The sequence below is a fragment of the Aquila chrysaetos genome, chromosome 11 (assembly GCF_900496995.4).
Source record: "Aquila chrysaetos chrysaetos chromosome 11, bAquChr1.4, whole genome shotgun sequence".
NCBI lineage: Eukaryota > Metazoa > Chordata > Aves > Accipitriformes > Accipitridae > Aquila > Aquila chrysaetos.
This window is the reverse complement of record NC_044014.1, coordinates 9,789,473-9,813,140: the sequence shown is the minus strand read 5'-3', so window position 1 is coordinate 9,813,140 and position 23,668 is coordinate 9,789,473. Positions and strand designations below refer to the sequence as shown.

Sequence of the window (23,668 nt, the reverse complement as noted above, 5' to 3'; positions counted from 1 at the left end):
AAAGCCTTAATGAAGTCAAGATAAACAACATCCACCGCTCTCCCCTCAGCCAGCAAGCCAGTTATCGGGGTTTTACACACATCAAGACTGTAAGTTGATAGGCTGTAATAAATAAAGCCAACATTTTCCCAAGCTGTCTGCTCATCAGAAACTAAACGTAAGTAGTAAGGTGTGTCTGCGGTTCTTTTTATAGTTATTAAGAGCAAGTAACCTTGCATATCTGTGGGTTGTTTGTGTTTCTGTTTTAGGATGAAAATACAGAGATAAGAATACTCATATATCACCAGACAGACAGAATCTGTTTCCCTCACCTGTATTTCTAGATGCTACCTTAAACCAAACAACAGTTGCAGTAGAGACATATTGTGCGGGCTCATTTTAATCAGCATTCACCTGCATTCAGTTTACAGCTGAAACATTGGCACTGTATCAAGTTACATCACACCATTTTGGCAGCATCTGAATGCCTCCCACTAGTGCATCACACTTTCTCTCTTGGCCTTTCTTTTCATAGGGTTAGAAGAACATCTTGTTCAGAAATTTTGTATAGTGTATACAAAATCATACAAATAGGTTGTTGCTGCTTTGTTAAAGTCTTGGGCGAGATCCAAGGAAGCTCTGGCCTTTTGCAGCCTGAACTTCATCCTAAGAGAACAAGTCACCCTACGTTAAAGAAACCTTGATTTGAGTTTCACCAATGGAGAGGGTTGCTACAAGGAGACTGGCCTATTCCAACCAGAGGAGGAAGTCTACCTGGAGATCCCTTACTACACTTGCAGCACCCGCAATCTTTGTCCCATTGTAAAAGCCACACACGAGCACCTCCTGGCCCCAGGGAAGAGCAGCTTTGTCCAGATAGGATGCCTGCGCAGAACTCTCACAAAATGGCAAAATACAGCTCACATAGCCTTCAACCATTCCCTGCAGGCAAGGGCCCTCCTCACACACCCTGAAGGCAGCTGCCTAATGTTATGAGTATCATGTATTTATGCTGAATTCAGTGTCTCAGTCGTAACTATCTGCCCCTTGATGAGGTGCATCCATCTCTTCTACCAGGTCACAGATAGAGATAGGCCCCAGGACAGATCCCTGGGAAATTCTGCTGGTAACTGGTCTTCAGGTAGAGTAAAAACCACCACCGTTTTCTTCTTGAGCCTCAAAATCCAGCCAGTTATTTACTCATCTACAACCCATCCATCCACAGTCCACCCACTTGGACCATAACATCTCAACTTGGGTACACATTTGGGCTGGACAAGGCTGTTGCTGTTGCTAAGCGCCACCACTCCATCCTAAGCCAAAAAACATCCAGTTTTCCATCCAGAGACAGGCTTTAAAACTGGGACAAACATATTTCTTTTTGATTTACAGCAAACAAAATACTTGCTTTACAGCAGTCAAAAAAAATACTTCATATAAACTTTTCTCCATGTTGTGTGTGGGGAGTTGAGAAAAGCAAACCAGAACAGTTTACTCAGGGTAAAAAGAAAAAAGAAGAAAACCGAAAACCAAACCAAAACACTGACAGAAATTGCATTTGCTGGAGCAGAGTCATTTTGACAGAAATCTTCTGTCCACCTCTCCTTTAATTCAGCCTGCTAGGGCTAAAGTCTAATTTCATTGAAGTCAATGGGAGACTTTCCTCACTATAGTCAGAAGTTGGTCCTCAGATTGAAATAACACAAATTATGGGTACAAACAGTCAAAAAAATCCAATTTAAGAACCAGGGTTTTAGGTTGAATATTGTATTTCAAACATAGACTTTAACAGCATGAGGGCCTTGGAGGGCTTGGACAGCTCCAGCCAACAGGCAGAGCCTAAGAGGTGCTGTGGAAATGGGGACAGTAAATTCCCCAGAACGAGTTTATTTGTTGGCAAAGACAGAGCAATTCCCTTCTGATTTATTTCTACTTTGAAAGAGACATTCAACAGCTTCCCAGCATTAAGATATTTTCACACTTAAGTCCAAAAAGGGCTTAGAGCTACTTATGCCCAGTTACTGTACATTTCCACAACAGCACAGAGCCTTGGCAGGCTTCTCAACCAGCTGGTGAGCCTCAAATTCACCAGAATGTGAGGAATAAAATATTTTTCCTCCCAAATTTCTGAGCAGCTGTTTCTCAGGAAAGACACTGGCCAACTTTCAATGGATCTGCATAGTTGCAGGGCAATCACTTTAACATTGCTCACAAAGCTAAGGGTGTCTTCACCTCTCTAGCACCATTTTAAGAGGGATTATTCCATAGCACAGAAAATGTTTCTTGAGCTAAGCTGAACAAGCTTAATAGAAACGCAGAAGTGTCCAAGGAACTGAAGATAAGCCTGTTTGCTCTCTTCACGTCATAGCCCCCTCCATATCCCTTCCATGAGTTCACACTGGGAAATGTCAAGGTTATTTCAGGGACCCAGAAGCCTTCCAAATGAGGAATCCACAGAGCTAAAGAGACCCCTGTGCTCCTCTTTCTTTTCCCTACCTTTGTCAACATAGTTTCAGCCCTCCCTTGCACTTGCAAGGGTATCCATCGCACCCTGCATTGAGCCATATCAACTCTAATTCAGTGGAATATATATGCAACAATAAAGGGGTTGGGTTTTTTCTTTTTTGCTTTTTTCCCTGCTAGGTTGACCAGATGAATTGGTTCAGGGGGTGGGTTGGATGTCAGAGCAGGCGTAAAGCAAGCAGCAGAAGTGCCTGGCTAGGGAAAGAGCTAAGGGCACACATGGCAGCTCCCCCTTCCAGTGAGTGTGAGGTGTTCAGCAGCTCAGGTCTCTCCTGCGACGACAGCCTTAGAGACCTCACACTCACTTCGCTCACTCTCTTCAGGCTCTCACTGGACTGGAAACTGTCAAAGGTCAGACTATCCCATCCCTTTCTCTCCCTCATTACTCTTCCCACCTCTGGCATCTCTGTTAATTCTAAACCACCCACACGCTCACTTCATGCAACAGCTCCATCCACTAACATTTAACAGCTGACATTCTTCCCCAATTTGTTGATTCAGAGGCATGTTTTCTTACACAGTAACACACCAGAATATTGAGCCTATTTCATGCAGGGAAGAGTCTCCCATGAAGCCCATTGCTTCCCAATAGAAGAACCCTTTTAGTTAACGTGGCTGATGCTCATCACTAAAATACACCTTCAGTAAGTCACAGTGCAGTGCCCTGATCACTGTCTCAGTGTCCAAGGTACCCAGAGCATGAACTTCTCACTAAACCATTACGTGCTGTTTCACCCTCACTTACAAACCAGAAAAAAAACCCCAAACCACCACACTCCAAAAAAACCTCCTTCTGGCTCTCAAATCAGCAGCAAGGATGCTTGGCTGGATCCTCAGGGCCAAAGTGCCCAATAACCAGCACCGTTCAAGATGGCCAAAGTGAGACTGCTCTAAATTGTGCCGAACCCAAGCAGCTCTTCCAGGCGGGAGGCTCTGCGGCACGGTGTGCTTCCCCAGCTGTACTGCATACTCCCTGACACTAGCCAGAGCATACCCATGCGTTTCTAGGAATATATGCGTCGCTGCCACTCCTTCTCAAGAAAGATACTTCAGTAACATCAACCAGAGTGTGCTCACCCCAGAGAGCGTGCTCTGGTGTTTTCTGCACAGCTGCCAGTCCAATGATGCCTTATTTTCAGGGACAAGCTGCAAGACTGCTGCTGCTATCAAGCCCTGTCACGACAGAAAACCAAGCACGGGACCATGCCGGGTGCCTCGGCCGCATGCCCCCCTCCAGGACACCCGGTGCAGCTGCAGGGGCTTTTCTGCTGCTCTGCACCCCCTGCCCACCACATGCTCTGTCTCACGGGACCACAGTCGCACCGTAAGAAGGCGAGAAGGTCTTCGGCCACTTTTGCAACACTATCGGTGTGCAACACTGCTGGAGTCTCCATGCCCTGCGCACAGGGGACGCCCCTTCCTCCTGGAGCCAGGTACAGCCCCTTCCAGTCTGCAGCTGGGGGTTTGGGAAGGAAATCCCCACCTGGGCAGGGGCTTTCCTACGCTGCTGGGCCACTGTAGCCCTACCTGGAGGGACGAGCAGGTAACCCGTAGTGCAAAAGGCTCAGATAGATGGCAACAAAGGGATAAGTTTCATCCCGAACAACCAGTACGAGGTAGATGTTCACCACAGGCTCTTGCTGTTTGCCATCTTCTACAGATCTTTTAGATTCAGACCCGAAATCAGTTTCAGGTTAGCGGAAACCCTATTTACTTCTGCCGGGTTTGGATCAGGCCCCTCCTAGGTAAAAAAAACCCCAACAGTTAATGGAAATGCAGCACACATGGAGCTTCCACTCCTATTAGCAGGTCTCTCCGAGAGGACACAATTTTCCAGCCATGCATTAAGCCTGTCCAATACTGACATCAGCTCATTTCCATTGATCCTGATTACATAATAGTGACTTAATTCTCCATAGAATTGAATTTTCCATATGTTTGGATCTTTTGCAGTTGCTACATGATTTCCTTCTTCCCTGCTGGATTTATTATTTATTATCTCTTTGTCCTATACTTAAAAATTACGGTCTTCACTGGAAGCAGAAATTTCTACAGACTTGTTTTGGTTTTCTGATACAACGTTTATCACATCAATTTCCTTCCATCGAAAAGACACCTCCACAACAATACTGCAGTACTGGACATTCCTATAGCTTTGAGGATTGCAGTCAACTGTGGACTGAAGTTACATTTTGTTTCAACATACATTAAGAGTAGTTAATAACCATTATGGCACCCAAGTTTTCAGGTACTTCTACCGCTATTTATAATTCATGAACATCAATCTTACGAGATCAGGAAGTTGTGCAAAAAAACGCAACTGTCTGCAAAGATGATAGTTTTATAGCTGTAGACGAATATTCTCACTGTGTGTGTCCACCCAATAGACACGACTGTTTCTGTCAAGAGGTAAAACTACCACAAGCTCCCAGTGGCTTCACCCTGACAACACCCAGTGACACCTCTGGTTAGGTCCTTTTGGCCATTTCCTGGAGGACTGGAGCCCACATTTCCAATCTCTTTGCTAACATACACATTACCAGTGCTACTCACAAGAAAATGGTTTCTTCCTTTAACATTCACATGGTGCCACTGGGTAAAGCCATTAATTTTCACAATATTGCTTTACAGTAAAGGCAGTGCTGTACACTCAAGACAGGAGTAAACTGAAGCATGAGAATATCAAAAGCACCACCAGAAACTAGGAGTATATCTGTACTGCCATGCTATATACTGCTGGAGGTTTACTTGGGATTAGCCAGAACTGCTATGCATTTTCAGTCCATCAGCTTCTCATCTGCTTATACGACATGGTCAGTTTAGCTCTGTCTTAATCTCCGTTGACACAATTAAACATAATCCCTTTCGCATCCCTACAATATCCCTTCTTTTCCTTTCCAGCTTCATTAACTTATTTTCCACCTCTATGCTAACTCTAATCCAAGAAACCATGCAAGCCTCCACCAGAGTCAACAGAGCTACTCACATACTTGAAGTTAGCAGAAGTACTTCAGCACTTCTGTAGATTAAGGTTTAAAAGATCAATTACAATGTTGATCTCATCTGAGAATACTAGTCAGAGAACAGGCTAAATTCACCCAACACTTCTCTTCCCATCCTCCTTCTCTATCTTATTTATATTCACACCTACCTCCCAAATTTCAGGAGTCCAGGCGTAGGCAACGAGTACAATTCCTGGCAGAGCAAGGCTCAGATTTCTTGTCAGATCAGCACTTTGTTCAGCAGCAATACAAAAGCAGCCCTGATAAGTAACTTAAGAAAGTTGTAGGAAAGGCTACGGCATCTACAACCGCATGAGCAGCATCCAGCCCCTGGCACTAAGGAATTGATATGAAGCAGAGGGGCACAAGTGGCAGCTAAGCACGGCTTGCACAGCCTGGAGAGGTTTTTGGGGGGCTAAGAGCAGCACTCCAACACCTGTGAGGACACCAACAAGAAGACCCAGCTCTCCAGAGAGGTGCATGGTGGGGGAATGAGAAGTGGACTTAAATTGAAACAGGGAGGTGCCAACTGGATACACGGGAAAAAAATTCCTCCATGAAAATCTGTGGTGGCAGCTCTGTCCTCTGAGGCTTTCAAGACCTGACTGGACAAATCCCCAGGTGACCTGGTCTGAGTTCAGTGTTGGCTCTGCTCTGAGCAGAAGGCTGGGGTTGAGACTTCTCAAAGTCCCTTTGGAGTCAGATAGTAAAGTCTCATTAAAAACACATTCAAAACTATTCTATTGAAGAGATTGGGATTTAAGGGAAAGACATAATCTAAAAGAAGGATTCTTGGGCTGAAGAAGTCTTCTCTGTGGCAGGGGAGCCACTACTGCAGTAAGACTATTTAAAAATAAAAATTAATGCAATCATCTGTTCCTCAAGCCTTCACAGAAAGAACCTCCCTCCGTCTCTGCAAGACTTTGAAAATGGTGTCAGTTCCTGGAAACGCACCAGCAAAACAAACCACGATAATGGTATGTACAAAGGGAAGCTGGAAGAGGAAGAGGAGGATTTGGTGACATCTGGGAGCTCTCGGCCCTCTCTGCCGTAGGACGGGCAGCAGGCTTGTCTCCCTCCCGCACACCCCCAGGGTGAAAGCGCCTGTGACCCCGCTCCTTTCTCCTTGAGGAAGGGATGCAACCCCTCAGCCCTGCTCCGTACCACCAAGAGGCCAGTCCCTCAGCTGCACGCCCCGCCAGAGGCAGGCAGGGCTGCCCCGTCCACCTCCCCACCGGCTGCAGCGAGCGGGGAGAGCCCTCCTAGCCCCGGGGAGAGCCCTCCTAGCCCCCGGGGAGAGCCCTCCTAGCCACAGCACAGGTAGTCCCCGCTGCCTGCCTGCAGGCCAGCTCAGCGCCCGGTGGGGACCTTGCTTCCCTCCAACCACGCTCTCTCCGCTTTCGTTCGCGAGGCTTCAGCTTCCGAACCGCCTCCGAGCACGACCTCCGCGCTCAACACGTGCACGAGCCCGAGCGATCGCGCGGTGACGCTACAGGAGGGCAGCCGCTGCCTGCGGAGCGCAGGTTGGCTGCGACGCTCGCGAGAGCCGGCACGGTTTCGATTTGGTGACAGCACGCAATGTGGGTAGCTGCACCCGCAGTACGTCCCCTGGTGCAGACATGCTTTCTCCAGTTCTCACATCACAGCGCTGGCTGTTCTTGGGCATCAGTGAAAATGGCTTTTTTTTTTTTTTTTTTTTGCCATGCCAAGAAAGGAAGTTATCTTACTCTTCCATTATGTACATCCAATACTAATAATTTGATGCCCTCGTACATCACATCCACAAGAGTAACGAGACCTCCCAGACCATGCAATAATCCCCAAGAGAACTGAGGCAAGTCACCTCACTGGGAATATTCCACATCTAAATAGGGAGAACACCAGAAGATGCACACTTTCTGGAACATGGGATAAACTAGATGAGCTAAAGGATGTTCTCCCTCTCTAATTTCATCACCTCCATACCTGCATAGCTTGGGCCACCCAATCAGACTACCGTTTTGTAACAAATCCTGTGACCAGGGCTACAACACGGAGCAGGGAAGTCCCTGTCACCAGGCATCTCTGCACAGCCTCGACATCCTGAGTGAGCCCACTTGACAGCGCTTTGCTGCTCAACGGACTGGTCCCTCTCCCCAGCACACTGCTCCCGCTCCCACTGCTGCCCAGTCTGTCAGCAAGCCAAGCCAGCAGGAAGATAACCTGGTGAAAAGCTAGTAGCTGTCTGCTGGCGAGAAGGAGAACAAGTGCCAGAGATGGTGCAGGCGAGGAGGTGGGATTGTAAGGCTGAGGGCTGGGCCATCCTTCTCAGCAGGAATAAACTGTTAGATAGCAGGATACTTCACAAGGCAACTGTGCCAAAGAAGTCTCCATCACCTACTGCACGCAGCCACCAAAAAGAATAAAGTGTTCCGAGTCCCTCTCCAGGTAGATACCCATTTGTTCTTAGCCTATAGAGGACAGTAGCACAAAACAAAGTGTAGGTCGGTGGCTGAAGGTAGAACAAAGCTGCAGAAATAATGAACACCAGTGACACTTTCCTTTCGTACTGGGAATTGCCAACAGCTTGCTGCACCAAGCCAGATGAGTTTCACCACATCCCCAGGATCCTGGCCGCGCAGCACGCCAACCAAATCGCACAGCTCACTCTACGCATTTGCGCTGCGGCAGGCGCAAAGACCCAGACTGGGTCCAGCTGTGTTTATTCGGTCAGCTGCGGTGCCGCAAAACACAGCTGCATTGATCTGGGTCTGGACACCTGGCTCCAGATAAAAGCAGCTCGGTAGCAAGAAGCTGGCCATCCCCGCTCCACGCAACCGGAGCTGACCCTGCGACCGAGCGGGGTCTGACCGCATCTGCCTTCTCATCCAGAGTGCTGCGAGCGGTGACAAAGGGGATGCATCGAGTCAGGGTGAAAAGGAGGCAGCACGCATGGATTACGGAGCCCGACTTGGGGCCAGGAGATCCCAGTTTTCATCCTGGCCCCATCCCTGGCTTGAGCTGTGCTGCAGGAAGTCTTTCCCCTTCCCGGTTTGTCCACGTTGCTCATTATTCCTATCTCGATAGAAATGATCTTCCCCCAGCCCCGGTCCTTTCTGGCTTCAGGAAAACTCTTGGCAACCAACATCAGAAGTGTTTTTTCTCTTTTCAGAAAAGCCTCCACACTTCATTTCAGAGGTTATGGTTTTCATTTTCACATAATATACACTATGACTGACGTGTCAAAGCCATCATAGCCTAAATCTTCGGGTTTTATTTCTAAACTCACTATAAAGAATTGTTCCCTGCTACTGACTGAGTCATCTCCTCTAGATCAAAGCTTCTCCTGCTCAAATTGAAACAAAACAGTTTGGCATTTGACTCTTTCATCTAGAAGCCAGTTCTGTCTGTGCTAAGCAGCAGCTCCCTTTACATATTCAAAATGGAATATTTTACTTTCTTCTGTCTGTACTATGGTACAGCAGGCCTGCACGTTTGGGAAAAACAGACAAAAAGCAAATGTACGAACGAGGGAAGGCAATCGTACAATCGAGGGTTGAAAGAAAACTCGAAATTCCAACCCAGAATCTGGGATTAGCAAACACTCTCAGGAGCACCACTTCAGCAGCAGCTGAAAAGGCTTCAACCCAAAGCATCAGAGAAGTTGAAGGTGCCGTGGACCGGCAGGGTCTATGCTGCAGTGCAGGCTCCACTATCAGCTCCGCAGCCCTCGACAGCAGGGGCCCTCAGCCCTTGCCGAGGTCTCCGCAGATGATTTGGCTGCATTTTCATAAACGGCGTCTCCAGTGCCATAGAGCCTCCTCATCTTTCATGGTCCAAATAATTATGTCTGGAGCAAGGGTCAGCCGCATCTGTGCTATTAGCACCCGGAACCGTTAGCATTTCTGTTTGGCGAAGGAGTTGCCAGCTCTACATTCCTCCTCTATCACAAGTCGGCTTTTGTTATGTTAAAATTAGATTTCCTGGCATGTCAAATGCATCTTTATCAGTTGCATCAGAAATATGGTTAAGTAACGTGTCAACAAAAATTGGTAAAACTTGCAGTAAACCTAGTCTAGATCTCAGATCCAGTCTGATCCTTGTGGTCAGCCCATTGACTACGCTGGAGTGACACCAGGAATGAATTTGGCCCTTCCCACCACCTCTAAATGTGGGCCAACAGACATTTGTGTTTATCAGGAAAAACAAGAACATATGCTGAAAACAGAGCATTTCCAACAAAAACCTCAGTCCAGCATGGGAACAAAAGCAAACTGCAAAGATTTTGTAGCTAATCAGGAGCGTCAGTGTGAGGTTGTTTGACCAGAATTAAACATTATAAGAATACCTTAAAGAAAGCATTGGAGTATTTTCCAGACCTACACATTTCTTAATGGAGACACCAAGCAGCCAACCAGTGTAAGAACGTGTGATCTGGAAGTGGTACACAACAGCCCACGGTTCTTATCCTGGTTTTGGAGTAACGGTAGCTTCAAAGAGACAGTAAACAGCCTACGTTAACTGCAAGGATACTCCATTTTATTACATGCACAGCACTAATAGAACACTCTACGTATGATCTTCAAACCCTCTCACACAAGAACCGTTCTCTGTGCTTGACACCTGGCTGTGCTCCTGTTGGTACCCATGGCTTTGACGTTCCTGTGGGATTTGTAACTGACCACCGCAAGAATAAAAGGCTCACCACAGCTGAAATGATATCAGTAGCTAATGAAGAAAAAAAAACCCAACCCAAAACCAAACAAAAAACCAGCACATAACCTTAGGGGGATGTCATTATTTAAGTGAAAGAATTGAAGGAAGGCTGACGTAGCCAGTCCAAAGAAACACAAACGTGAAATCCCATGCTGTTTAATACAGAATTTCAGCCAGAGTCAAACCTTGCCTCTGCGTGCTGCCCCAGCAGCTGTGCCCAGCTGTGCTCAGGCTGGGCTGGGCTCGCAGGCGGTGCGGGTGCCCGGCTGCCGGGCGTACCTGTACTCCCTCCCTACAGCACCCCAGGATTTTCAACCTCAGCACTGCCCAAAGCTCGCTGCATTTATTTCTAAGCAGTATCATAAAACTGTCATTGCTCTTTTGGTTTAAGAGCTCCAGTGAACTATCAGAATTAAAAATAAATCATTCTGCTTTAGGGAATGCTGAGCCTTCTGGGTCTAGAAAGCATTTCTTTCTTTTCTCAGCCAGACATGGGAATTCAGCCTTTAGGATAACGCATGGGAATTTTGATTGCCATTTTGCTTCCCCCCACCCTGCCAACTCCCACTTCCATTTCCAGAAATAGACCTCTTCTACACTCAGAGAGCATCTGTTTGAACAACCTGATCCGAAAACTATGTTCACTAAGTTAACTAGCGCAGAGTGCTAACAGACACAGGCTTAAAGGAACTACATCCTTGCCCAGGTCTGTTCTGCTTCATATATTGCCAGTTTATACGGGCTCAGTATAAGCCAGTGTAACCCATTTAAATAGATTTGATAGGTATTTTGGCAGATACAGGTGATTAAATCAAGAGCCTGCTGAGCTGAAAGTGTGACTAGCTATCATGATCCAAACACTCAGATGACAGACTCCATTAACAGTGTCTCAATAGCTGTGGATCAGAATCACAGACAGAATTACAACTCAATATCCCACAAATCAAGAGTATAGGTTAGCATAACGAATATGCTTCAAGACTGATTTACAAAACTGGTGAATTTTCCTAGAACCAGGCCTTAGAGTTCACACAGACTCAGATATAAGCCAAGCCACACTTGCCGAGAGTTGATACGTTTGACACACTTTTATCAGTTATAGGGTCTGTACAGTATTGCATTAGGACAAACAGTACCAAACAATCCAATAATGCCTTTCAGCACCTGACAGGCAACCTAATTTCCAAGAAGTATCATCTCACTAGGGGAACAATTTCAAAGCTCTAGCTACAGCAAATTAAACTGACATGGCAACTAGGTAATATCATCAGCTAGCATTGCTCATTAGAGAAAGCTGAAAGACACTGCATGGATAGATCTGTATGTATCCCATAATATGACTGGGAGAGAGAAGATGGGATAACGTTGAAGCAGTAATGAGAACCTGTGTTTATGTAAAATAATACCATGCTTAACTGAAGAGTAAATCATTTACAAGCATTGCTTTGCTAAATGGTAGCTGACTTGTGTTTTCTATCGGTAAGAAGAAATGTGACCTTTTGGTTTTGTATTAAGGCGAGTGCATCTCTGTTGTAAACCTCAGAGAACATTTGGGTTGCTCCTTATCCCATACAGCCCTGGCCCTGCAATAAGAGAGATCCTCATTAGCAGAAAAGGGATTATATTATTAACTCCTCAGTGTTATGATTAGTTCAGTTATAGACAGAATCCGGTACCACTTGATTAGGATCATCATGAGAAGTTAGTCCTCACATTTTCCTACAGCTTTCTCATAGCCCAGCCAAAGGAGGTATCGCCAGATGAATTGGTGGGGTGAAGGAGGCAGAGCACACACGAAGTTGCTCTGCAGAGACGACTTGTTCCAGAGGTCACTGGCTTTTAGAGGTACCGGGACCGTGCACAGGCTGAGCATCACTGACAACCGCATTCAGCTCTGACACTGCTGCTCAGGGAAGCAGGACAGAAGTAAGCGGCAGCACAAATACCAGGGTGGGGGAAAACCAAAGCCACCCAAAACAGTCACACACGCATTTCACTGGTGACTTTGCACTGCTCTGGGGTACTTGTGACCATCTTTCAACGAGACAGGCGAGATTGCTGAACTCCAAAAGCACCTACAGACCTAGCACCGGTTACACTTACAGCCCCAGGCACCAAGTGCCACGTGCCCCAGATGAGGCCTGAAAAAATTCAGGAGAAAAAGCACGTAGCCACCCTGCTGCCCAGCAGACTCGAGACCCCTGCAGCAGCAGACGGTGGAGTGGATGCCACCCTGCTCGGTGTGCAGCCAGCTCTTCTGTGGCCTCAGGCCTGGGGAGGACAGCTCCCGGACCACGGGCAGCAGCCAGGCTTGCCTGCCTCTCGGACCTAGTTCATGCAATTTCACAGCTCGTCTTTTAGCAAAAAGAGCTGCCTTCGCCCACGTGCACACGTAATGAATTCCTAATAGGGTCCAGAAACCTGGCTGTGGCTTAGGTGAGATAGATGCACATCCTACCCCTCAGCCCGGCTAACCACAGCAAGGTAAAGATATCTCAGCTGCTTTGTAGATTGAGCCCAATTAGTCTAAGCAGTTCTCTTCTTGAGCAGGGCTTTATCATACTTCAGCAGCTGCTAAGATCAGGCCTTCCTATAGCAGATGTGGAACCGGACATGACAATCCCAGCTCTCTGCCTGATTCTGTATACCCCAGGGTGATGGAGAAGTCTGAAAAGTACAACAATAAAACCGGCAGAAGTTCCCACCATTCAAGACTACATGGCACATTTTTAGAGATGGCAATAAAACACAAAAGATCCTTGAAGACACCAGATTTAAACAAAGGAGACAGGACACGCTCCCCAGCCAAGCGGCAGGGATGAAGCTGCCGATGGGATGGATGGGGCAGATGGCCTCCAGCTGTCACAAGCTGCTGCAGAAGCCCGGTCTTGCCACATCCCTGCTTTTAAAGGCAGCCCCAATTTCTGCATTTGTGATATTTTGCTACTGCAAGTGGTGGCCACCTAACTGCTGCAACTGCATACCTGTTACCAGCAGACACCAAAGAGCGTCTCTGCATTACTACTGATTTCAGCTCCTTCACAGCGGGACCACCAGAAGTCGGAGCTGTTTGGCACTGGGACTGACCAGACACATGCACTGGCTTATTCCAGAGATGACAAATCGACGGCGCTACTGGAAGGCTGTGAGGCTGCAGCTGGCTCGGTTGCATTCCTCAGCAGAAGAAAGCTCCACGTTTCACACACACTTGTGGAGAGACTTTCAGCTGAAGCCACTAGTGACATCGCAAAACCTTGTGCAACTCGTGTTCTCTGCGAGCCAGCTCTTTCTTCCCAAGCCTTAGCAGTTGTCATACTTTGGTGACAAATAGCAATGATGAGACCTGCAGAGGGGACTTGGGATCAGAGATTTCTTTGCAGATACCTTATCTCAGCTCACAGGAGCCTGCACACACGCTTCCCCTCGCCACCTGCCCGAGCTGGCTGCCTCGGAGCACACGCAGGCTCCAGGAAGGAGATCCCCTCCTCGCAGCAGCCCAAGACTTGCTCCCCATCTAACTCAGTCCAAGAGGGAAGGGCTCAAGCCACAGCTTGAGCATGAACTGCAAGAATCTCCTGGCTCAGACCCACCGCTCTCAAAGCGCTGCTGCCAAAGTGTTACGCAAGCTTCTTCAAAAAGCATCCCAACTGCTTAGCTGCACACCTCTACGCCCCAAACTCAGTGGTGACTCTGGAAAGCCTAGGTGCATTAATTATTAGCAAGATTGGGAGTCTAAAGATATTTTTTAAAAGATTCAGTCTCCTAAGTCACAAAAGCAAGTGAAAAAACACGTGCACCACCCCCGCTGGGGGCGGCTACTGCTCCTGGTTATCTCAGGAGGAGATTCCTACACTCAGAAATAAGAAGCCCACAGGCTGAACTGCCAGCTAAGGCTTGTGGATCCCTATTTCCCAGGCTTTTTCTAAGCCTTGCACTACCCTTTTATCCTAAGCAGATCCAAAGGAAAAAAAGAAAAAAAAAAAGACATCAGAAAAATCTTTATGCAAGACAGAGCACAGTCCACCCAAGGGGGGAAAATACTGGCTTTTATTAAATTGCAAGTGGCCAAGTCTGTATGTTATGTGGGAGTTTCAGTCTGACCCCATAATTCTGAGACTATTTACTTCCAGACAGAGCTGTTTATAACCAAAGACAATGTTGCCATACACCAAACCATCCTCAGCCGTGCTTTCTATGGAATTTTGCCCACGAAGGCGGTGATAGGTCAGTGGGGAAAAAAAGAAAAAGAAGTATTTTAGTGAGTCCTGACCCTTGTCTTTTGAACTTTAGACCGAACGAGCACTCTTCCCAGGCCTCCCCTCTGCAGCACCCCGCTACATCGTGGGTCCTGCGCTGCCACAGCTGACCTCCACCGCTGCACCCCAGCCTGCAGCAGCATGGGCAACGGCAAGCCAAAGCCTCCCTGCCAGCAGGAATTACCACGCTCACGCCTCCTTTAGCAACAGCTGGCCATCCTGGCCCACCAGCCACAAGTCTAACTGCTCTCGGTGGTTTCGGCCCTGATTTTTCTCTTTTTCGGCTGTGGCCAGAGCAGGAAGCCGGATTCAGACCTAAGGCTCAGTCCCACAGAAGGGGCGCATGCAGGCACAGTGCCAGCCCTGCTTCGCTGCAGCTTCTCAAAGGGCTCGGCTCTTCTGGCCACCCTTAGCAACTTGTGTTTGTTTTGGAGGTTTTTTTCCTCCTAAAGCTCTGCTCCCTGGATTCAAGTAATTTTTGTTTTGTTTTGTTAAAAAAGTAAGAACTTTGGGTACTGGGAGGTCGGTGTCTTCCTACTGAACGCTTCTAAACAGATTTTTCTTTTGTGAACTTTCACAGTCTTCCTCTAGTTCACACAAGGTTTTACCATGCACTGTAGCACACAGCAAGAAGTTCCCAAATTTAACCCCTCTTCTTCAAATTGCAGCATAGCTCTTACAATGGAAATGCCTTCTCCCAGCTGGTGCCAGGGAACTTGCCTGTTCACTGGCACCTCCCTATCCACCCCCAAACCAGAGCCAAATAAGCGGTTCCAGCCCAGAAACTGGCTGTGTCGCCGCCTGCACCAGCAGCTCCTTGGGGCAAGGCCACGTCGGACACATCTCTGACCCACAGAGCTCTGCTGACAGTCTGCAGCACAGACTGGACCAGTCTGTCTCGTCTGCTAACCCAAGAGAAAAGCACAAATGACTCAACTTCCAAGATGAAGTAAACAACATGCAGGTCGTCAAACTGGCTGTGTGACTGCAGGATCCCAATTTACTTGCTGGGTCTGGATCTGTGCTTCAGCCAGGCAGCTTCAGACAGGAACATCTATGTCCTAGGTGCACATGCTCTGCACCATCTTTAATCATAGATGCACCTCTGATTTTTGGTTCCCCAAGATGTCCCCTACAGCTCTGGGCTCTCCGGTTGCTATTGCCTGAAGATGCACTTCCCTGCCTTAGATGACTCCTGCCTTTCCAGAGGATACAGCAAATTAGTTTACAGGGACTTCTCAAGAGAACAGCATCCCTAATTTCCCCTGATCCAGGCAGGATGGTTGCCAGGAAGGCATTGGCCACTGGTTAAGGACCTTGGTGTTCAGGTCCTGGATTTGCCATAAAAATCTTAAGAGATTCACTCAAGTCATTAAATCCTTCATATGAGCTGTATGTTGAGATGCAAACATTGTTGAGCAAGTATGCAGCTGAGCAGGCATCCAGAATTCGGATTTAGAAGCCTGTGGTGCCTTGGTGCACAGTCCTGCAGAGCCTGGGCAACACAGGCTGCCCAGTTGCCTGCTTGCCCCCAGTCCGTCACCACTTCTGGGAGCTGAAAGAGCCAGCCATGCTCCAAAATAAAGCCGTACAAGCATTTTTGCATAGACACTCCCTGTGTTCCTGGGCTGTGGGTGTTCAATGAAAGCAATCAGTGAAACCCCCTGAACAATAAACTCATTCAGATGGTACCTCCGGTCCCCGGCCGGGCACGGTGTGCCCAGAGCCTGCTGCGGGGAGTGGCAAAGGTACGTGAAGGAATGGGAACAAGACTTGCCCGACACACTAGTCAACACCACAAGAGAAAAGCAAGGGCTCATGCCTTGCCAGGAGCGCTCCAAAAGCAGGTGCCCAAAGGCTCAGAGCTTGCGAGCACTGCTACCTTCAGGAGCAGGCTCCTGGCGATTTTGGCAGACGCAGACAGGGCACGGACGCCAGGGTGGCGGGGCTACAGGGGTACTGCTCCCACACCCCTGCATGGATCCCTGCCCCTTACTCTCAGGAGACGGAGCAAGCCCCAGTGACCATTTTGGGGGTAGCAAAAGGAGCACCCCCAGGCCTGGCAGTTACCCCCCCCCCCCCCCCCCAAAAGGGCCATCACTGCTCATCAAATGGGGCTAAAGCCAGCATCGCTACAGCCTCATGCCCATCTGCAGTGAGCCCGTCCTGGTCTGGAGAGCACCGGAGAGGCTCATGTGCACCCAACACAACTCAGAGCATCCTCAGGTGCCTTGTTTACGTAAGAAATGCAGCTGTGCTAGAAGAGACAGAAATATTATACTGGCACAGATGACTGTGTAGGATGGCTTGGTAGGGTAGACATGGTAGATGTATAATTGAGACAGGTTGTGGTTTCAGTCACAGAAAAAGGTTTTATCTCCTAAATCCCTGCTGAGTAAATCACTCTGTACTCCTGCTGCCTATTCCCCAACAGAGTCCGTTCCTTCCTCCAAAATCAACCAGGGTCACTGTCACATAAGTGAGAGTTACTGTATATGTTATGAGGTTATGCAGGACATCAATTTTCATCTGCATTGCAAAGAATGCTCAGCCGAGCAGCAGAAAATTGTATTGGATTTGGTACAGGGCAGTTTTCTCCAGTTGCCAATTACACCAAGACAATTAGCTAAACACAACAGCTGTGTTGATGCTCAGCTGAAGAGAAACCACATATGTTTGTATAGAGCCTAGATCATGTTAATATGAATCAATCCATTTCTGTCTCTGATTAACAGGAGTTTATAAAGGGCCTCAGATTGTTACCAGGGCTCACATCCTTCATTCATGTCTCCACTTTGCGGTTTAATCCCAAGCATATCTCCTTGTATTTGCAGGAACTTGTTAAAAAGAACACGTGCCAAAGTGCCAAACAGACCCACACCCTTTTCCCCTCCCAGTCAAAACATATTAACTAGCAAGCAAACACCTCATCTTTCTACCAAGTCACCATTTTAATCCTTATCAACACTAAACTGTCGGCTTCTGTTTAGAAGACATCATCTCCTCCACAAACAACGCTTGTCTCCTTAGGGGAGCACTGCAAACACTACCGGTGCCCTGCAGAGCCCTGGGAGACCCTCAGATAAGAGATGTGAAGCTTGTATCTTTGCTCAACAGAGACAGTAAAACAAGAATGCCAAACACCTTTCTTTGAAGAACCGGGCTGCGAGTCACTCTGATTTCCATTACAGAGCTCTAACACATTAAAAATACAGTAATAAGCTTACAAACCTCTCAAGGCTCCCATCACTTGACGTTTTAGACTACACGGATGGAGCTGCATCACAAGGGAACCACCCGTGACCGCAGTGACAAGGGCTTGGTCTGAGAGAACTTGACAGGGATGGCAGATAAGCAAGGGTGCCACCAACACACCCCTCATCAGTAACAGTGGGTTCAGCACCTCTTCCCTCCTCTCTGGGGTACGGGGATGGCTGGTCACAGACCACCCGGCCACATCTGACAAGCAGGACAAGGAGTAGGCAAGAAGCCATAGGGCCACTCTAAGAGGGAGCACGAGATGGGACAGTTGTACGTATCTCGTTCAAAGGCAAAACACATGGGAAGGAGGGGGGAGAGCACTTGCAGGGAACAGAGGAGGAGCGAGAGATGAGCAGCTCTGTCCTTGTCGCTACATAGCTGTGGGTGCAGCGACCACCCTCATTCACACCTGCCCTCTGCAGGTCTCACTCTTGTCCCCTTGGGCTGTTGGGTCTGTTGCTCTTTATGCCTCACCCATACTTCCTAAATCGCAGGGAGAAGGTGGATTTTTAAACAGCGCTTTCACCAACGGAAGACACTCTTTACTGTGGCCCGGCAGAAAAAAAAAGCCCTGCCACACATGGAGATCATCCTTCAGAGCTTTAATAGCCTAACAAGAGTCAAGAGACAACGTCCTCCTATGCAGCTGGCCTTGCAACCCCATTTGCAGAGGCTGGGAAAGGAAACCCATTCCCAGGAGAGTTTCACAATCCCTCCTTCACTTCCCACCACGCAAGTCCAACAGCCTGAGCTCTTCCCGCTCCACGGGTGCCACCCTGCCGGCCACCAGCCCCAGGCTCCCCGGCTCACACCCCACCGGGCCCTCCACGCTCCAGCCAGCCAGATCCCCGGGGCTGCTTCACCCTGCCTTTGAAGCAGGAGGGACACCTCTTGTGCGTGCCAGGTTAGAGCTCGGATTAAAGCACATCCCTGCCTGCGTTTAAAGGAAAGAAATGCCGCTGTTTGCTGATGCTTGCAACCTTCCTTTCTTAAGTAATAGGAAAGATCTTGTAGTCAAATTCCTCTTCCCAGCACACCAGTTCGTTGCTCAACAGCCCTCTTTGAATCCATCCTTCCCTATCATTACAGGCTTTCCCTGCACAAGCGCTCTGCCCGGCTAGTGGCAAGAATGAAGACTCCCCATACCAGCCACGGCAGCAACAAAATATCCCCACCAGAACAGGCACATAACCCCTGTGCTTGTTAATAACAACTTACTTGCCTGCTTTCTCCACCTGCTCCTCAGGGCTCTCCAGCCACCCCACCACACTGGGGACACCTCCCACCCACTAAACGAGCTATTGCCATCACCTGCGGCTGCCCTGCAGAGCTGGAGATGCCTGGGTACCCTCATTAACACACACCCGCTCCCACGCGTGCACATTCGTTACCAGTAACACAAAAAAAGACTGGCAAGGCTCCGCAGTCAGTTGCACTTGCTATTCATTACACATGTGCAGAACACATCCCCGCTGCTCTGAGGGAGCAGTGTGCATATTTAAAAAGACAATATACAAAACATAGCTGAATCTTAATGAATCTACCGCTTTGCTACTGGAACTGAATGGAATTGTACAGACCCTGCCAGGAGAGGAAAAAAAAAAAAAAAAAAAAAAGACTACACAATATTTGACTTGTAATATAATCTTCAACATCACTTTTGCAGTATGTTACTATTGTGCTTATCAGGCCTGTAAAGTACCGATTGTAAGGGGGAAAAGGATGAAAATACAAGAGGCAGCACAGTGCCAGCCCTGTCAGAATACTAAAGTACTTGCATAGTCATAAAAATACAGAGTCCTGGCAAAAATTAACTTCACACAATAGGATACCTTGACATATCAAGTCCCCACCAAAGGAGGATTAGGGAACAAGGGCTATTAGCTTGAATGCATCTGCTGAGGCCTCACCAAACCTTGCCAGTTTAGTAGTAACAAGTCCAAATTGGGTCAGGCAGGAATATATTTGTCTAGTACCAAGCTCCCCGCTTAAATGTTCAAGCTCCATAAGGAGGACAGCAGTTACAAGGAGAGACACGCTTGCTCTGAAGAGGTAAAATTTACTGCAGACTTCCTCTGTGCTACACAAGTGCTGGATCCACCTCCTCCAGGGGAGACTTTTACACACTAGCAGGAGCAGAAATTGCAGAGTACCCACGCGCATCTGAGTGTCCCATGCCCGGGCACCTCACCCCACCTCCTCCCTCCTCAGCTGGCAAGGTGCACTGAAGTTTGAGAAGTCTCCCAGAGCTGCCCATAGCACCGCAGATCCGAGATGAGCCATTCTCGGTGATAATGGCCAAGTAGCATCACGCAGGAAGCGCCAGAGCCATTGACTGCGGGGAAATTAATGGGCCGTGGGTGACCACCAGCCCAGATGAGATCTGCCAGAGAGCAAGCAGGGAGGATGCTCATCTACCCTCTCCCTAACCACCAAACCTATTTGCATTTAGGCAGCAGGACGCTCAATGTCGTGCCTGTTAAGCCTGGGAGGGTGGGAAGTCTATGCAGATGGGTAATTTAGGAAGGAAGACGGAGCAGGCAACGTTAGCCAAATTCAGCGGCTGCAGAAAACGAAACGCGACGCCGCTCTTAAGTGGCAAAAAAAGGTCCCGATCCGCAGACGGTGTAAACCGAGAGATGTCCCCCGCTCCTCCCTCGCTGCCCAGTGCCCGGGGCAGGGACGGGACAGGGGGACGTCGCACCCCGGGGCGGGACCGCTCCCCCCGAGCCGACCACGGCCCCACTCGCGGGGACCGCGGTCCCTGGCCCCACTCGCGGAGATCGCCTCCCCCGGGAGCTAGTTCCCGTCCCCACTTGCTGGCCTCCTCCTCCTCCTCCTTCGCGGAGCTGGACCCTCGCCGCTCGGTCCCACTCGCGGGACAACACCCCCCCACCCCCAAAACTGAGCTCGGGCCCCACTCTCGGGGACCCCCGGTCCCACTCTCGGGAAACATCACCACCGGAGCTGACCCGCCGCGCTTTCCCACGCGTGGGGGCAGCGAGCCGCAGCGGTCCCGCGCCGGTGGGTCGGTCGGTCGGCCGGTCTGTCTGTCCGTACCCCCCCAAGACCCTTCCCCACCAGCGCCGCCCCCGCAGGTCCCCGATCTGCCCCCGGCGGGCAGGACAGGACGGCAGCACGCGTGGGACGCCGCCTCACCTTTGTATTTATCCATGGGGGCTGCAGCCCGCCGGTTCCCGGGGGGGGGGGGGGGGGCTCCGGGACACGGCGCTGCCTGCGCTCCGCTCCGCCGCGCTCCCGTAGCCTCTTATTCCGGCGGCGCCGGATCCCCCGGCCGGCCCGGGCCGCCCCGCCCCGCCCGCCCCGCCCCGGAGCCGCGGAGCTGGCCGGGATCGGGGCTCCGAGGCGGGGGAACGGGGACCTCCGCCCGGGATGGAGGTCGGGGATCCGGGGACCGGCCTCCCCCCGGCCCCCGCCTTGGCCCGCACGGCGCGGCAGGGCACGGATCCTGCCCCTCGGCGGGGGTCCCCTCCGGCGGCCGGTCCCCTGGGAAAGGAGCAGGGTTAGGGCCGGTGACAGGAGGAGGAGGAGGAGGAGGAGGGTGCCTGGGGTGCCGGGCTGGGGCCGTGGGGTGGCTCCTGGGGCCCCTTGCTGCTCCCCAGCAGGGGGGGGGGTGCCCTGTCTGCTCCCTGTGTTCGGGACGGTGTTTGCTCTGGCTGCAGCGGGGCTTCGGGCACGGTCAGAGAAAGGCCTCGGTCGTCCCGCAAGAGCCGTGTGTGGTCCCGGTGGGTCCCGGTGCTAAGACCCCCGGCGGGAGTCCGCCAGCGACCCACCTCCTGCCCTGCGCTGGGCTGGCAGGCTGAAGAGTCGGGTTCTCCCTCCACCTTCCCAGGGTCGTAACACCGAGCCAGCGAGTTTGCACTCTCCCTTTCCAGCGGCCTCATTAAGGCTTCTTGGTAGGACCTGTCTCCTGGATAGAGCAGGTCTCTCAGGAAGATGCTCCTCTCCCTGGGTTCCAGTAACATTTTTGCCTGACTTCCACCACCGCAGACAGAGCTAGCACGCCCAAAGTGCACAAACAATAGCAAATGGAGAAGTGGGCATCCAGTCTGACCTCAAAACAAGGCACAGGCGACAGTCTGTCCTGAGGCCGGTATTTTGGAGAGACTGCAGGAGTTTAATGTTTATATCAATAATGAAAACATCGAAAGTTACAATAGACAAGGTACACAAGAATTACAGAGGAAGTTTTCAGAATTAAGGTTAAGCTATCGGTGTGGGGACAAGGGAGCCATACCTGCCTATTACAAGGCGTTTCTGGCAAGAGGAGAGGCTAGGCGTCTGGCCTGGCTGGGCAGCTCCACTGTTCCTGTGGAAAGAGATAGAACCGTTACCTAGAAAATCAACCGCTCGGGAGCTGAAAAATAAGGAGCCAGAAGTCAGCTCTGCATCATTCACCAGAGCTATATCCACTGGCTTTCTGAGTGGGCATCTAGTCCTTCCACTGAAGGATGACGGCCACGCCAGGGTCACACCAAGCTCACGTTGGTCTGAAATTAATCCTCATCCCACTGCTTTGACGCTGAAGGGACTCACGGGCTTTGGGGTCTGGGCAAAACAGGGCTTGGGCCTGGCTCGGGGTTTGAAGTGCGGGCAGGAAGATGGTGGTGTGGCCGGCACTGGAAACGAACCTTTTCTTGCAGAGAGCAGTGGGACAGACGGGCAGGTTCCCCAAACCACGCAGCCCCTTGCACATTGACTCTGCTTTGCAAGCCGAGCTCTTGGCCATCAACCCACACCTAAAGAGCTCGGAGTACTCACGAACAGGTAATTTCCACATCCCCATCTGAGTAAGGGGGTGACACCTCACAGAGGATCTGTGCGTCAGGTGGAACCGGAAAGTGACTTTTGCCGCATGGAAACTTCCCATACGAGACCAAGTTTAGATAAAGGGTTATTGCCACTCAAGGAAGCTGAAGCTGGAGCACATGTCGTCTCTTGCCAGTACATAACTACCGCACAAAAAGACAGGCAAGCCAAACGCCTGAACCGTCAGATCCAGCAAGCAGATAGCAGTCCTCAACGACTGGAGAAAAAACAGGTTAAATAAATATATCTGTCATGTAGGAATACTTCTCTTAGAGCTCTTTCCAGCTACCTCTTGGCTCTAGCTTTCAAAATCTAGCAGAGTAGGCCCTGATCTTGCAAACTTTTGAAGTGCGCCTGTACCTCGAAGCAGGTGAGTAGTCATTCTGAACTCAGTGAGACTAATTAAGGATAATACCAGTTAAACAAACTAATTAAAGATGATTTGAAAGATCAAGGCGTCAGATACCTGTGATTCCTGTCTTCAGGCCCCAGAGCCTTTACATCCCCTGCTTGTCCCTTCCTTCCCCTCCCCAGCCGTGATAAGGATGCTCTGGAATCCCAGGACTGCTGGTTAGGCCCATGGCAATTGCTGGGCAAGTGACAATGGAATGAATACTAATGCCAGAGGAATACAAGTTCTTCCTGTTTGTCCCCTTCCTCTTGCAGTAGGAAGTACCTAAAATACTTTGGGATATTCTTTTTCAAACAGGCTGTTGTGTTCTGGGGTTTAATAAAACTGGGAAATACTCAGACCCTGCTCAGTGCGAGGAATTCATGTTCCCAGTGTTGGTGCTGAAGTCTAGATGTTTGCCACTATGCTCAGCTAGAGCAAATACCTGCGAACTGGTTTTCCTGGTGGAGCTTCCTGAAGCCAATAAAATAACAGTCATCTACCCATGTACCTATGTATTCCTTGCTTTTTTCCTGCTTATTATTAGTGACGATTATTAGTGATGTTTATTATTAGTGATGACTCAGACGTGACAAGCCTTGACAGCCAAGCTCATCCTGTTCCAGTCTTCTTATGTGGCTGACATCCTATCCTCCAGTGCAGAGGATCATACTATAGATTACACATTTTTATGTTTTTTTTCCTTGCATATTGATGCTGTATTAATAGAC

General features: G+C 49.6%; 1 protein-coding gene across 5 annotated transcripts in view; it reads right to left on the bottom strand.

Annotated features, from left to right (window-relative positions):
* AFAP1L2 (actin filament associated protein 1 like 2) overlaps positions 1-21,005 on the bottom strand; it is a 73,797-nt gene extending 52,792 nt beyond the window's left edge. For 4 of the 5 annotated variants that reach the window (XM_030030873.1, XM_030030874.1, XM_030030875.1 and 1 more), the window contains exon 1: positions 20,876-21,005. In XM_030030873.1, the coding sequence (XP_029886733.1) occupies positions 20,876-20,891 (16 nt within the window). In that variant the 5' untranslated portion in view covers positions 20,892-21,005. Of the gene's footprint in view, positions 1-13,183; positions 13,202-20,875 lie in introns of those variants that run through there. The other variant, XM_030030878.1, reaches the window with a different exon arrangement.
* Between the last annotated feature and the right edge of the window lie 2,663 nt (positions 21,006-23,668).